At 48.3% G+C, this 14,364-nt stretch overlaps 1 protein-coding gene across 1 annotated transcript; it reads left to right on the top strand.

Moving 5' to 3' along the window:
* Positions 1-4,175: 4,175 nt before the first annotated feature.
* On the top strand, positions 4,176-9,222 carry LOC104262429 (keratin, type II cytoskeletal 5). Its single transcript, XM_059832584.1, is given in 10 exon segments — positions 4,176-4,205; positions 4,208-4,948; positions 5,772-5,992; positions 6,582-6,642; positions 7,133-7,228; positions 7,351-7,515; positions 7,645-7,770; positions 8,102-8,322; positions 8,441-8,475; positions 8,717-9,222. Coding segments are annotated over 10 exon segments (2,202 nt in total).
* The last annotated feature ends 5,142 nt before the right edge of the window (positions 9,223-14,364 follow it).

Here is a 14,364-nt window from a genome sequence, read left to right as displayed (position 1 = left end):
AGTCTCAGCCAGGTGAGATTTTCATTTCAGAGAGTCCATACCTGTCTTCACACATCATCTTGGCTCTTAAATCAGTCTTCTCTGCTTGACCCCTTTTCAGCAGGGATTTTCTTTTCCTAGTGCAGCTATTGCAAAAGGATGAAAAATTTGGTCATCCCAACTTCAGAAAGAGAAACCACATTTTAATTGTCCGAGATGGAGCTGCAGCTATTATTTAACTTCTTTAATGACACCAGAAAATCCAATTTTTCCTGTTTACGAGAGGGTTGGTAATGCTTATGTAAATTGGTCCAAGTTGCTACACCAGGTTTGGTAGAGCAGATTTTAATTACACACCGACGAGCACCTTATATTTCTATAGTTAAATGCATGCGTTGTTTTTCCTGTGTGTGTACTAGATAGACAGATTTAATGCTTTTAATGTGTAAGTGAACAGAGTTGATTATCCTTCGCTTACTCCAAACTTTCAGCTGTACCTTCAATAAACTACATGCATAATTCACGCTTTGCTTGTCGGGTTTTATTTCCCTGCTGATATTACAAAAGCATAGATATTTTCTCAAACATGAATCTCCCAATGGGCGGGGTTGGTAGCTGACAAGAAGTGGAGTTTTAACGAAGATTTTTTGAGACTTTGTCTGCTCTCCTTCCTGATGCGCTTTTGCATACCTTTATTCCATCCAGAGATTAGCGTGGCCACAAGGAAGTCTGGAAACGCAGTGTAAATCAGGATATTTAACCGCTCGTGGGATGTGCAGCTCACTGGGGATCTCTCACACTGTCTGGGATCTCTGGAGGCAGAACAATAAAGCAGCCAGGCCCTTGTTTAAAGAAATCAGTGAGAACCAGCTCAGGTAGTAACAAAAAAGAAAATAATCCCGCACCCCACCCCTGAAACCCTCTCACAAGAGTAGGCTAATGTTAAAGGAAAGCAAGAGAAAAGTGTACCTTCCCAAAACACAGCATCAGGGCCTTTCTTTCTCAAATGCCCCACCTTCCTTAGAACACGTTAACTTACACGAAGAGCAGAGTCTGTAGGATGTGCCTGGACGTCCCCCTCCAACATCCCTTGCAGGGAGGGGAAAACCCTCTCCCATCATTTTAGGAGACTGGGATTTAGGTGAGATCAGCTGCCCCCTCCCTTTTCTCTGAGGGTCCCCAGTTTCCAAGGGACGGTGACCCACTGAAAGGTCTCTACGACATGGCTGGGAAGGGCTTGCCATGGTGGCACTCATCACAGCTGGATGCACAGCTGGATGCCGGGAAAACCAGCTGGCCCTGCCGGCTTCTTCCCTCCCACGGCTCGCCTGGGCGCAGCCGAAAGCCCCCGAGACAACTTCGCTCTGAATTGCCCTTTGGAGAACTGTCTCTCCTCACCCCGTCTGGGAGCAGCACAGGGTGTGGGCAGATTAATTTACCCCATGAAAGGTACACCGAGGACCGGTTGTTGTAATTTATTCCCCGACGTCCCACTCCGCTTCCTTTCACTGCTGACTCACGGCTTGTCTGCCCCAACCTCTCCAAGGCTGAAGGATGAGTTCAACCATCCTGCCAGGCTCGGGCTGTCCACACCGGCGCGACGGTGATGAACCCGCCACTGGTTCCCACTGGTTGAGCATCTGCCTCTGCTTCTCTCCCAGCACAGAGGCTGTGCCGAGCGCGGTGGATTCAGGCTCCCCATGTCTGCAGTGCTTTTCTGATGGAAAGCAAGATGGTTTATTGGATGTGACCAGCAGGTAGCAGATCACTAATTATTTTTTAATAAATGACATGCCTTAGCAACACTGTCTGGGCTGGGGGTGGAAGGGTGGTGAAAGCCAAATGGATCAGCCCTTGCTGAGAAGGCAAAACCCACCCACCTAAAGAGGATGTTTTTCGAAATGGTTATCTTCATCTTTTCTGTCTCAATGCATACGGCTTGGACTTCATCTCATTTGTATGTAAATAACAAGCAGAAACACCCAAACAAGAAGCTTCCAGTGCCCCAACAGCTCATAATTTATGTTGATCACCTCCCTGCAAAACAATACCTGCACACCAAAAACCAGCCGGCTCCCCAGGGTACCAAAGCAGCCCAGCAGCTCTGGCATTTCTGGGAGAATACCTTTAATCATCCCTGCCCTTCTCAACCCCTGAGTATTGCAAAACCCATGTTTTCTGCTGCCTGCTTGAAGATGTTCATGTAGGTCAGGCTATTTTGGAGAGAAAAAAGGCCAGGAGCACGTTTTTGGGGGCAGTTTGGAGGTCAAATCCTGCTCGGTGTCACTCTGGACACACCTCGTGGTAGATCAACAGAGTCTAGTAGAGTTGATCCAAATTGATGGATGCAGAAAGCCACATCGGCCTCTGGGTATGGAACCCACAAACCTCAGCTCCTCCACAGAATAAACCAGCCCGGTAAAGAAATGGTGCGTTTTTCACTCAGCCTTTGCATTGCTTGCATACCTTGTGGACTGAAGGAAGAAGAGTGTGGGAGCCTAAAATGACAATTCCCTCTTTCTTCTTGGCAGCCCCACCTTTAATCCCATTATATTCATTCAGCTCTAGTATCTGATCCGAACCCGTTTGTCAGCTTCAGGACGATCTGCCTTTACTGGGGTCAAGAAAGCATGAAGACAATCTCATTTTCCCATCGCACCCGGGCTTTGAATTTTATGCAAATAATCAAGGCAATAGATGTTCATGAATTTCAAGTGACATCCCAGGCAGATTCAGACCAACATGTTCCAAAGAAAAGCAAGCCGACCTGTACCAACCCGGAATTTCGCACTGCAATTGGAAATTCTATTTGAGTGACCCGACTCTCCCAGTTTGAGCCTGCCTGGCAGCATTTCTCCAAGGATAAGCAGATAGTTGGTCTTCTGTATTCGGTAGAACATAAAGCACCTGCTTAATTTTTCTTCCAGAGCTGCCAGTGGGATTTTAGCTCATACTTAATGGTTTTGTAGCACTGGGGCACATGAATGTATTTTGAAGGGCATGTAGAGTCCTGTCCTGCAAATATGTTTAAGCTCCAGTCATGCGCACAGCACAGGCAATGCCATCAGGACAGCAACATGCTGAAAACAAACTGAGCTCTTAAAGACATAAAATACTCTAAACATTGCAGTTCCACAAAGTCTGAGATGCCAGAAAATGTCACCACACCCTATTGAGTTTGCTCTATTTTCCCAAGGACTCCAGGAAGTAAAATAAGGAGAATTTGTGGGAGTATTTTTCATGCTGGTTAAATCTTTGCTTTTGGCAACTTTTTGAATGGAAAGGTTCAAAGGTCTTTAAAAGAAATCACAACTGTAAAGAACTAGAAACTCAAGACTGATTACCTCTTAACATCAACATGCAAATAATACTCTTCCACAAAGCCGGGCAAAGTGTGTTTCAGAAAATCTGCCGCTTCCATTGAGATGCTTCTTAGAACAAGATGAAAATGCATGGATCACATCATCCGCTGGCTGGAGACACTGCAACGGCAACCTCTGGGTGGGATGGAGTTGTCCTCTGGAGATGCCAATATCTCTAGAAAGGGAGCCTAGGAAACCTGCCATAGACAAAATACTTAATACGAAATGGCCAAAATTTGAGGTGATATTTAAATGCAGTGTCTCAGAGGAAAATCATGGATCAGGACCTCTTGGCACTAGTCAGCTCAAGAAGATGGTCTCTGCCTAACTAGTGTGAACAGGCGGACTGGATAAATTAGAGCCCTGAAAGGGATGTCAGGCTTCATGAACATCACACCCACACTCTGCCTTCACGTGAAGAAACCCTGTGAAATATTTTTGTTCAGATTTAGCCATTTTATTCTCACTGCCTTTCACTCAAGTTAATCCAGAGGACTCTCCACTAAGCTCTATACTGATCTACTGGATCTTATAAGTAGCATAGGGGTATCTGGGTAGCTATTTCTCTTTTTTCACCCCTTTTGATTTCTTTTCTTTTCCTTCACAGCTAGGAAATAAAATAATACGTCTCTGCAAGCATACAGAAGCTTTGCACTAAGGCTGAGCTCTCCCTGCCAAAAATCAGGGAGTTAGATAACTCTTCTAGCTGAGCAGATTCACTCCGGCTCCACCGGGTGTGTTTGAGTGCAATCAGTGTTTAACAAGTTTCAATAAGACAGCTGGCTGCCTGGCATGTCAAAACCATGAAGGCACTAAATTGATCACTGGACTTCCATGCAACCAAGCCCAGATCCCCAGGGGGATAAAAAGGGCATCCCGCACTCCCTTCCATCAGAGAACTGCACTGTCTCAGTTTGCTGCTTCTCGCCAGCGCTGGGCTGTTCTCTCCTGCTGCAATGAACCGGCAAACTTACAGCATGAGAGTGGGAGGTGGAGGCAGATCTTACAGCGCTGCCTCAGCTATTATTCCAAGCAGCAACAGGGCTGGCTTTAGTTCGATGTCCATGGCACGATCTGGAGGAGGTGGAGGTGGTTTTGGAAGGCTCATTGGAGGAGGTGGCGGTGGTGGTGGCGGTTTTGGCAGCAGGAGCCTTTACAACCTTGGTGGTAGCAAGAGAATATCCATCGGTGTTGGAAGCAGCTTCCGAGCTGCTTTTGGGAGTGGAGCTGGTGGTGGCTCTGGCCTGGGAGGTGGCGGTGGTGGTGGCAATCTTGGACTTGGTCTCGGTGGTGGAGGTGGTGGATATGGCTTTGGTGGAGGTGCTGGTGGGCTTGGCTTTAGTGGTGGACAGGGAGGTGGTGGAGGGTTTGGCTTTGGTGGAGTAGGGAGCCTGGGAGGATTCAGTGGAGGGGTAGGTGGTGGCAGGAACCCGGTGGGATTTGGTGGTGGCCCAGCTGGAGTCGGTACAATCCAAGAAGTGAGTGTCAACCAGAGTCTCCTGGCACCGCTGAACCTGGAGATAGATCCAAACATCCATCAGGTGCGAAAAGATGAGAAGGAGCAAATAAAGACTCTCAACAACAAGTTTGCGTCTTTCATTGACAAGGTGAGACTTCATCAAGTGCTATGGAATCATGTTAGAGAGGCAGCGAGACAGTCTTGTAGCTACAAAAATATGACTTCATAGATCTACAGTCTATTGCATATTTCCTATCTGCATGTCTTCATTAAAGTAATCAAAAAAGAACATTCTTCTAAACAGTTGCAAGGCAGAAAACTAGAATAGAATCTACTAATAAGAGGATTAAGTCCAGGTTTTGTGCCTGAGAAATAAGATATATTATCTCAAATGGAGTAGGCCAATTTCAGGTCCAGATCCAGCTGCCTCACCCAGCTCTCTCTATGGGGAATCACAGCAGACGTGCTAGTCCTTATTGCTTTATTGCCTGCAAGCTAAAGTCCTTTTTATTTTGACTCAACTTAAGTCCTTCCTTGGCTTTTACTTGGGTAAATATGTAGTATATATGAGCAAAAGGAAAGGCAATTAAGTACTTGTCTTTTAACCTGTAGTACTCAGATCTTAGCTTTAATGAGGGAAGATAAATATCTCTTACAAAGGAAGACAAACCAAAGGATCTTAAAGAAAGCAAGTGATGAAAGAGCTGAACCCACATTTTCTAATGATTGCTCATTGGCTTGCTAAATTAAATTGTCTCTAAAGAGAACTGTCCATGAGGGCAGATTTGCTTAGCTACTGGATGGGCTAACACAGCCCTAGATAACCTGGAGGATATTCACAGCTGGTTTTAATACTCTTGGTTTGGGATTTCCTTAGTTTCTGCTATGCATCAGTCCCCGTTGCTGATTATTGGCCATCAGCATGCTCACAGGTATCTCCTGCTAAGCCCCTTCTGCTTCCCAATGCTCAGGTTCGCTTCCTGGAGCAGCAGAACAAGGTGCTTGAGACCAAATGGACCCTCCTGCAGGACCAGGGTCAAAAAAACACCTCAGGCAAAAACAACCTGGACCCACTCTTTGAGGCTTACATCAACAACTTGAAACGGCAGCTGGCCAACCTGCTCAACGAGAGAGGACGCATGGACGGGGAGCTGAAGAACATGCAAGACCTCGTTGAGGATTTCAAGAACAAGTGAGTGCCTGTCAGCGGCACATCCAGGCACCCTGGGGTGAAACGGGATGCAAATAGTTCAGCTTAGCACTGGGCAGTAGGATTAATCCCACTTAAATTTAGCTTTCTGAAAGTCAAACATCTAGCCTGAGATATTCAACAAATTTTCTACAGGAAAGGGGAAAAAAGTAGCTCCAGTCTGTGCTCTAGCCCGTAATATAGCACCTAACTAATCCCCCTCTAATACACCACTCCTGTGAGGTAGCTCTCCCTGCAGAACGCCTGCCTTCCTTGACAGCAGCAGAAAGGCGTTCCATCGACATTTTTCCAATTGGAAAATGCAGATTCAGCCAGGACCCGAGAACTTGTGATGACACTTGCAAAGGAAAATCATCTAAACCAGCTTTACCCTCCTTGTTCCATCTGTATTATGTCAAAATGTCATTTCAACCCTTTGAGAAATGGGACTCTTGCAAATTTGAGCTGGGCAGTTTCCAGGAGGTTGGTCTGGAAATGCCATACCAAGCCTAGATAACCTTGCAGTCCTACCTGTACAACTTTTCTGCTTACCAAGGTATGATCCAGCATGTCTTTCCCTTTATCCTTGCAGATATGAAGAGGAAATCAATCGACGCACAGCAGCGGAGAATGAATTTGTGGTGCTGAAGAAGGTGGGTGAGACAGGAGGTGTTAACCCTAACCATTGCACAGGCTGGGCGTGTCCTAAAGGATGGGAGATCTTGTGGAGCTGCATCCTCATCCTTTAAAAGCTGTCATTTGGATTGTGGTTTTGGGGAAAAGGAATGGAGGGGCTCGGAGGATGGAAGTAAATTCTTGTCCCACGACATACACACCTGCTTGCCTGGGGAAAACAGGCCATGTAGAAACAAAGATGGCCAGTAGCGCCGGGAACCCAGGTACCAAGGCCAAATAGCCTGCACCCCCCTCCTTATCCACTAACAAAGTTATACACAGCACTTCTTTTGACCAAGAGATGCCCTCTTGGTGGTCTTCCAGGGGGATGTGCCAAGCCCAGCTTCTCTGGTCAGGCAGCACCACTGCGGCGGTGAGAGGGGCAGCCTCCAGGCTTGGCCAGTTCTTGGCTGAGCTAAAGAAGAGGTACCGGGTGCTGCAGATGTCCCCACGGTTGCTCTTTTCCAGGACGTGGATGCTGCTTACATGAATAAGGTGGAACTGGAGGCCAAGGTGGATGCCCTGACCGATGAACTCAGTTTCCTCCGAGCCCTCTACGAAGCGGTACAGACACCCTCCTCCCCTGATTTCTGTCCTGTTGTCACCCCCCGCACAGTGACTGCCATCATTCACGGCGTTTGAAAAGGTAAGTGCAGCTGGCTGGGGTCCTGTGTGCTTCCTTGCAGGAGCTGGCTCAGCTCAGCGCACAAGCGTCCGACACCGCTGTCATTCTGTCGATGGACAACAACCGGGACCTGGACCTCAGCAGCATCATAGCTGAAGTCAAAGCTCAGTACGAAGACATCGCTAACAAGAGCCGGGCCGAGGCGGAGGCTTGGTACCAAACCAAGGTGAACAGACCCATAGATGCCATGGATGCATTCTGGGGAGAATTACTGCTGTCCCTATACGAGGCTGTTTGAGCCACATTTTGTCCACTGAGACATCTCCGATGGTTTACTCTTCCTTCTGAACTTCAGTTCGAGGAGCTGCAGGCCACAGCTGGGAAGCATGGGGATGACCTGCGCAACACAAAGGGGGAAATCTCCGAGCTCAACCGGCTGATCCAGAGGATCCGATCAGAGATAGAGAACACAAGGAACCAGGTAGGAATGGCAAAAGGAGCCCACAGTGCTCTGTTCTGTGGTCCTTTAGCACCACAGCTCTGCTTTGCTGATCGGGGACTTTAGCAGCCACAGAGCATGATGTACTTCATTAAATGTGTTGAATTCCCTCCTGAAAAGGGTACCACGCTGTACCATGCATTAAATCACTCTTGCCGGGCTGGCATTTCATCTCCAGCAATGTTAGCTATGGGTGAATGACCTCAGTCATAACTGTTGTTTACTAACACACCAGCCAGAATTATTTTCTTCCTTGAGTGACTCAACAAAACAGAAAAGCAGCATTTAGGACTCCCAATCCTTCTCCTTGCAGTGTGCTAACCTGCAGACAGCCGTCGGAGACTCGGAGGGCCGTGGGGAGCTGGCCCTCAAAGATGCCAAGGCAAAGATGATTGACCTGGAAGATGCCCTGCAGAAAGCCAAAGCTGATATGGCCCGGCAGGTCCGCGAGTACCAGGAGCTCATGAACGTCAAGCTGGCCCTGGACATCGAGATCGCGACCTACAGGAAGCTGCTGGAGGGCGAGGAGAGCAGGTGGGAGCAAAATCCCTGCGGGAATAACAGCGACTATCGCTTTGCCCCTGCCAGCAGTTGGTCCACTGCCTGTCTCCTTCATTTTGCTCTAACCTCCCCTTTATCTGCCCTCCAACAGGCTGAGCGGAGAGGGACTCAACCCCATCAGCTACTGTAAGTACCATGGTGCTCGTCCTGCCTTGGGCCCGTTGGGAGCAGAGGCTGTGAGCAACCTTGGGAAGAGGGAGGTTTTGCCCAATGTACGACGTTCAGAGCCCTCCACCAGCATTAGTGGCTTGCACAAGGGACAGAAGATGGGTTCAAGTCCGGAGGGTCAAGTTCCTGATGATGGTGCTTTCTGGAACTGGGTGACTGCCAAGCAGATGTCCAACACTCTGGTTGCTTTTTCTTGCAGCTGTCATCAGCTCCAGCTCTGGCATAGCTGGTGGAGGTGGGTTTGGAGGAGGATTTGGTGGACTGAGCCTAAGTGGAGGAGGCGGCGGAAGCGGTTTTGGTCTTGGAGGAGGCGGCGGAAGCGGTTTTGGTCTTGGAGGAGGCGGCGGAAGCGGTTTTGGTCTTGGAGGAGGCGGCGGAAGCGGTTTTGGTCTTGGAGGAGGCGGCGGAAGCGGTTTTGGTCTTGGTGGCGGTGGTGGAGGCTACAGCTTTGGAAGCGGAGGTGGACTTGGACTCGGGGGTGGTGGTGGTCTCGGAGGTGGATTTGGAGGAGGCAGTGGTCTCAGCATTGCAAGCGGTCTTGGCTATGGAGGAGGTGGCGGCAGCGGTCTGAGCACCGGCGGAGGGAATTTCAGCTCTGGAAGTGCAAAAGGCACCAACCCAGGTGTGAAAATCGTCTCCAAAACCTCCTCCAGCAAAAAGAGCATAAAAAGCCAAAGCTTGAAGAATGCTACACAGCCTGAGTAAACCCAACACCAGACCCTCCCCAAAAACATCTCTCCCACATTGCTCCTGCATCGCTCCTGCGCACCACCATCCCCTCCACCCACCTCTGTCCCGGCTCCTCGCACCGTAGTTCTTAAGCATTTGGATCACCGTTCAAGAAAAACAGCGGAGCACGTGCTAACCAGACCGCTCAAAGTACCTGACACAGGATTAAAAGGAAAACACAGGCCTAAGTGATTTTCTGAATGGAGAGTTGTTCTTTTTTGTTTGTTTGCTTTTAATGAGGCTGAGCAGCTTGTTTGTAATTGTGGCTAGCTGACAGCCATCAGACAGCTCAAATAGCAGTGAAGACACAATAACTTGGGTTTTTAGCTCAGTTCCAGCCCACAGAAGCCCAGGGACAGGCTGGGAACTTGGCTTCAGTTCAGCCTGCTTTACCTTCACCGCTGGGATGAACCAAACTCGCTCCTTCAAATTAAGCAACTCATCTTTATCAGAGATGTGGGTTATTTTTCTGCTATGTAGAAATACCCCAGGAGGCTGCTGAAAGACCCCAGGCAGTGGTTTCCAAGCATGGGACCGCTCTTAAAATATCCCTTATTATGGGAGCACAGAGCCCATTAGGAGTCACTTCTGAGTCACACGACTGCGATGGAAAAATCCCTTTTTTCCCCATTCACAGCCGAGCTTCAAAAAACATGCTTCTTCCAGATGTGCTGAGCGTTGCAGCTGTGTGAGGTCAGGCACACGAGCCTGGCCAGTAGTTCTGAGCGTAGTACGAGGAAAGCAATCTGAGATACCTCTGTCTGAAAAGTACCGCCCATAGGGATGCAGATTCAACTTGCAACGAGCTTATCTAAAAGGAAACCCAAACTACTCTCCCATTCCTGTCCTTTCTCTTCCTAAATGAAAGTTTGCCCATAGTGGCACCTTACACGTAACCTCATGGGGGTATTTTGTCAGAGGAGCCATCAGTGACTGATCCAAAGCATATGGAAAAGGGCCTGTTTTCTAAATTATAAGACTTTTTAATTCTAGGTAATAACTGAGGCAGAGAGTTCTTCAAAAGCAAGATCGGTGTTTGCAGTTAAATCGGGGTGCTGTCCTGTCTCACGCTAGGTTTTGTTGGGATGGCTTAAAAAATGCCAAAATCATCCAACAGTCCAAGTCTCGCGGACTTTCCCCACTGTCTTGGTCCAGCAGTCGAGGTGAAAGTCTGAGACAGTGAAAATTACACTGAAAAAACTGCCTGAAGGGCCACGTCCACACTGCTCCTGGGGGTATTTCAGCATCTCCACTATGCGTGGGTTTCTCTGCTAAAAGAAAGACATTTAGTAAACTGAAAGTGCAGTCAGGTTTCAGCCCAGCACATGGGAATCGAGGCAATGGGGAGCAGGAGCCCAAAGGCACACCAGTGCCCGAAATCTACTTCCCCCTTTCTGATGGAATTTACCCCTCTAGCCTTCCACCACGTCTTTTCGTTTTTGTGAACGTACCATTAAAAAAGAAAATTGCAGCTTTTTATACTTCAATGATAGCGATATGACGCTGTGTTTTCCTGCCTCTCTCTTTTTGGAGCATGTCCAATAAAACTGGATTGTAATTTATTTGTTCCTGTATCTTTTTACTCTAAAGCAGAACCAGTAGCAGGAAATATTCCCAACCATCAGCAGAGTGAGCTGGAGGAGGCTTTTGCTTTACTTTGGGGGAAAAGTTTCAAAATTATAATTAAAAGCTTGAAATCAGTTGTCCCACAGCAAATGGAAGAATCGGAGAAAAGAGGAGGAGGAGGAGGGTGGTGGTTTATCCATTAAGTGCAAAAAATGAATCACAGTTCATTTCTTAACATAAGATTGGGGTTAATCCAAAAGCCCTTCTTCCACGGAAGGCAGGGTATTGCACAGCTCTGCTAGCTTGGGAAAAAAACCAAACCAATATTTAATTTTTGCTTTCTTAAAAAGACATAGCAAACCAAGCATATACAGGGCTCTGGGGGAGGGCTTTATCAGGATGATCTAGATTGAGGATGGGTTTCGGTGAGCTGGAGCAGAGCAACTCACCAAGCGATGCAGGTATTTTGGTCAGCCGTCATTGCAAAAGGAGAATAAAAAAGAAAAAAGGGGAAGAAAAACCCTCAGACAAACCCTCACACCTTATTGCATTTCAAAGAGTCAGACGCTTCGCTCTTCCCTGACCTCTCAACATCCCGGCTTTACATAACTCAGCGCAGAAAATGGGAAAGAGCAAGCAAGTACACGCCAGCCCAGCGGGTTTACGGGAGACGCTCACAGCCGCTTCAGCAAAACCTCACTGAAAGCCAGACGCACCGAAACACGGGAGCATCAAATCTCCCTTCACCCAGAAAATCAAAGAAGCCGCAGTAAGAAAGACCAAAGTCTGGGGACAAAACCCAACTCCTCGGTCCCTGCTGTCGCAGAGGATGTTGCAGACAGACGGGCCAAAAACTAGTGCAGGTTAAAAATAAACTCTGAGTCACCTCGATTTCTGTACACGCCTGTGTGAATGCTGAATTACACAGCACGAGTGTGAGGAATTCACACAGCTAATGACAACCTAACCTTAACTAACCTTAAAAGTTTTGAATGTATGTCTTCCAGCCTGTGCTGAAACAAAAGGCAAATAACAGAGTCCAAAAGCGGTGCTCAGAGGCAGCTGAGCTCCTGCAAACATCTCAGCTGGCCCCGTTCCTCCTCCCGTTGCACCCCCAGCCCGCCTGCCGCCCCCAGCAGTGCCCTCACCCTCCAGGCAACCCCTCTGCCGCAAATCCTGCCTCCCAAGTTGACACCCTCTCTGCAGGCAACCTTTCTGTCTGCGGGGGCAAACGCAGCCCACCTGTGACCCAGAGGAGCTTTGGGAGGACAGTGCGCGTGAGCGACGCAAGCCAAGCAAGGGAACTGTGTGGGACTGAGAGATTCTACAAGAATTGTCCTTGTTTCGGTGCTTAAACCATCATTTGCTTTACTCTTCCAAATCCTTTGTAATATTCCACTTAATTACCGTCGTCTGCAGCAACAGGCTTTCCTAGAAGAGCTGGGGAGGTAATGACTGCCTTCAACATGAAGCCTTTCTCTTTGCTTTAATTAAAACATTTGCAGCCTGTGCTCTGGTTCCCAGGTGTGACTTTGCATAGCTCTTTGGAAGTCAAAGGCAGGCTCCCTGCCTGGCCCCCGTCCACAGGATCCGGCACACATGTGCCAGTTCACATCTGCAGGCTTAGGAAAGCAAATCTCCGTGCATCTGCCATGCTTGTAACACAATTTATTTATTTTCAATATCAGCATAACCCCGGTAATATTGCTAGAATTGCTCCTGATTTGGCGTTATTATTGAGGTTACCTGCCGCTGCGCCATCACCTCTGAAATGGGCGTTCGTTGCTTCTAGAATTGCGAGCCCGGGTGCAGTTTTCCCTGCGAAACTCTGCGTTTCCAGCACCCAGGAGGTTCCCACGTCTCCAATCCCGAGGCGAGAGCACCCCCTTGCTACCGCCCAGCCGTCTCCCTTTCAGCGGGAGGGTGCCTTGCAACAGCCCGTCCAACGATCGGCTTCCCGATAGCTCACCCGAAGGCGCTGCGGGTGCTGATGACTCACACTATTGGCAATAAGCAGTGACAGGAGTGCTTGCAGGAGATGATAGTTGTGAGCGCTGGCTTTTTCCGATTGCAATGAGAAAAAAAAAGCAATACAAAACAAAAAAAAACCCCTCTGCTGCTCTGGTTCTTTCAAGTTCCCAGACAGAGAAAACGGCGGTTGGAAACACATCAACAGAAACAAGCTACGAGATGCAGCAGATACCCTTAAGCCGCTCATTTTGGATTAAGTTCCTGGACTTATTGCTCACGTAGCCGATTTCGAGAACCTTTTTGATTTAGCTGCTGGGAGTTTCATCTCTCCGCCTTGCGCTATTATCTGACATATAACATGACCGAGGTGGGCAGCCCTTTGCAGCACAAGGATGCAGCTGGGCAGAATCCAGTTTGCAGAGGTATTTTGGGTGCGAGGGAGGGGATATCTTCTCCTGTAACATGTGTCCAGCTCTTCATGGACACAAGAGGAGAGGTCCCCAGCTCTCCTGCCTTTACACCGTCCTAAAGCACGACCCAGCCTCATCATGGGGATCAAAGCTCCTGGGCAAGGGTTTACCTGAGAGCCCAAGATCAAGGGGAAAAGACTATTTTAGAAAAAATTTCCAACTGAATAATCTCAGCAGAGTGAAGGAGGAGATGGGAGGGAGCTGGAAGAAAAGTGGGTGAATTCCCCTTCACGGAACATCTCGGAGAGCCAGTAATGACGTGGAAACTGCTGGTTAAAAACGGGGGGTGGAAAAAAAGTGATAAAAATACCACTTCACAGGGAGATTTTGAACCCTGAGCCTGACACGGAGATTCAAAAGAAGAGACATCATTTCAAGCATCTTTTTAATAACTATTTTACAAGTCTCTAGTACTATTTAATGTAATTTGGAGTTATTCTGGAAAAGGGATTTACTTGCTGCTTTTGAAAGCCATGCTACCCAATTTCTCGTTCTGCAGTGAGGGGAGACAATTTTTTTGGTAAGATCCCAGAACATACTGTCATGAGACAACTTCCACTCCTCTGTTCTCTGCAAGCCCATGATCATTTAGATCCCTTTTCTGAAAGAAATCAAAAGAGCTGCACTGATAAGTAAAACCACCTTCAGCCACCACTTTCCCAAGCCAATAACAGGACATGCGCGTCCAGTCCCAGAGCTGGCAGCCTCTGAAAAGCCCCTCTTTATGCTGCCCTGTTTGCTGTGCAACATGTTAAACCCTAAACTTCACCTTGCAAAAGCTTTAGCACAAGGAACCTTACTCAAACGAGCGAGCCCTTGGCTCGCCTAAGGAAAATCGGCTCCCAGGGTATCGGGAGAATCGTGTTGCGTCCTGCTCCTGAGCGCAGACCTCAGCGAGTCGTCCCATTCAATTCTAATTTCATGACTCAGAGCGGCAGGCTTTGGTAGAGGGGGGAGCTCCCTCACTCCGTTACTTTCTTGCCTGCAAACAATGCATTTTTCAGCGCCTCGCTGTAGCCTAGGTGTGTTTGACAAGGCAAGTTGCTGCAAGGCACGTCAAGTTCTGAATTCCCGTGCCAAGCTTTCCAAGCAGATAAAAGAGGAGGCTCCC

The sequence above is a fragment of the Gavia stellata genome, chromosome 35 (assembly GCF_030936135.1).
Source record: "Gavia stellata isolate bGavSte3 chromosome 35, bGavSte3.hap2, whole genome shotgun sequence".
Taxonomy (NCBI): Eukaryota; Metazoa; Chordata; class Aves; order Gaviiformes; family Gaviidae; genus Gavia; species Gavia stellata.
Note: the sequence above shows the minus strand (reverse complement) of the source record. Positions and strands in the feature narration are given on the sequence as shown.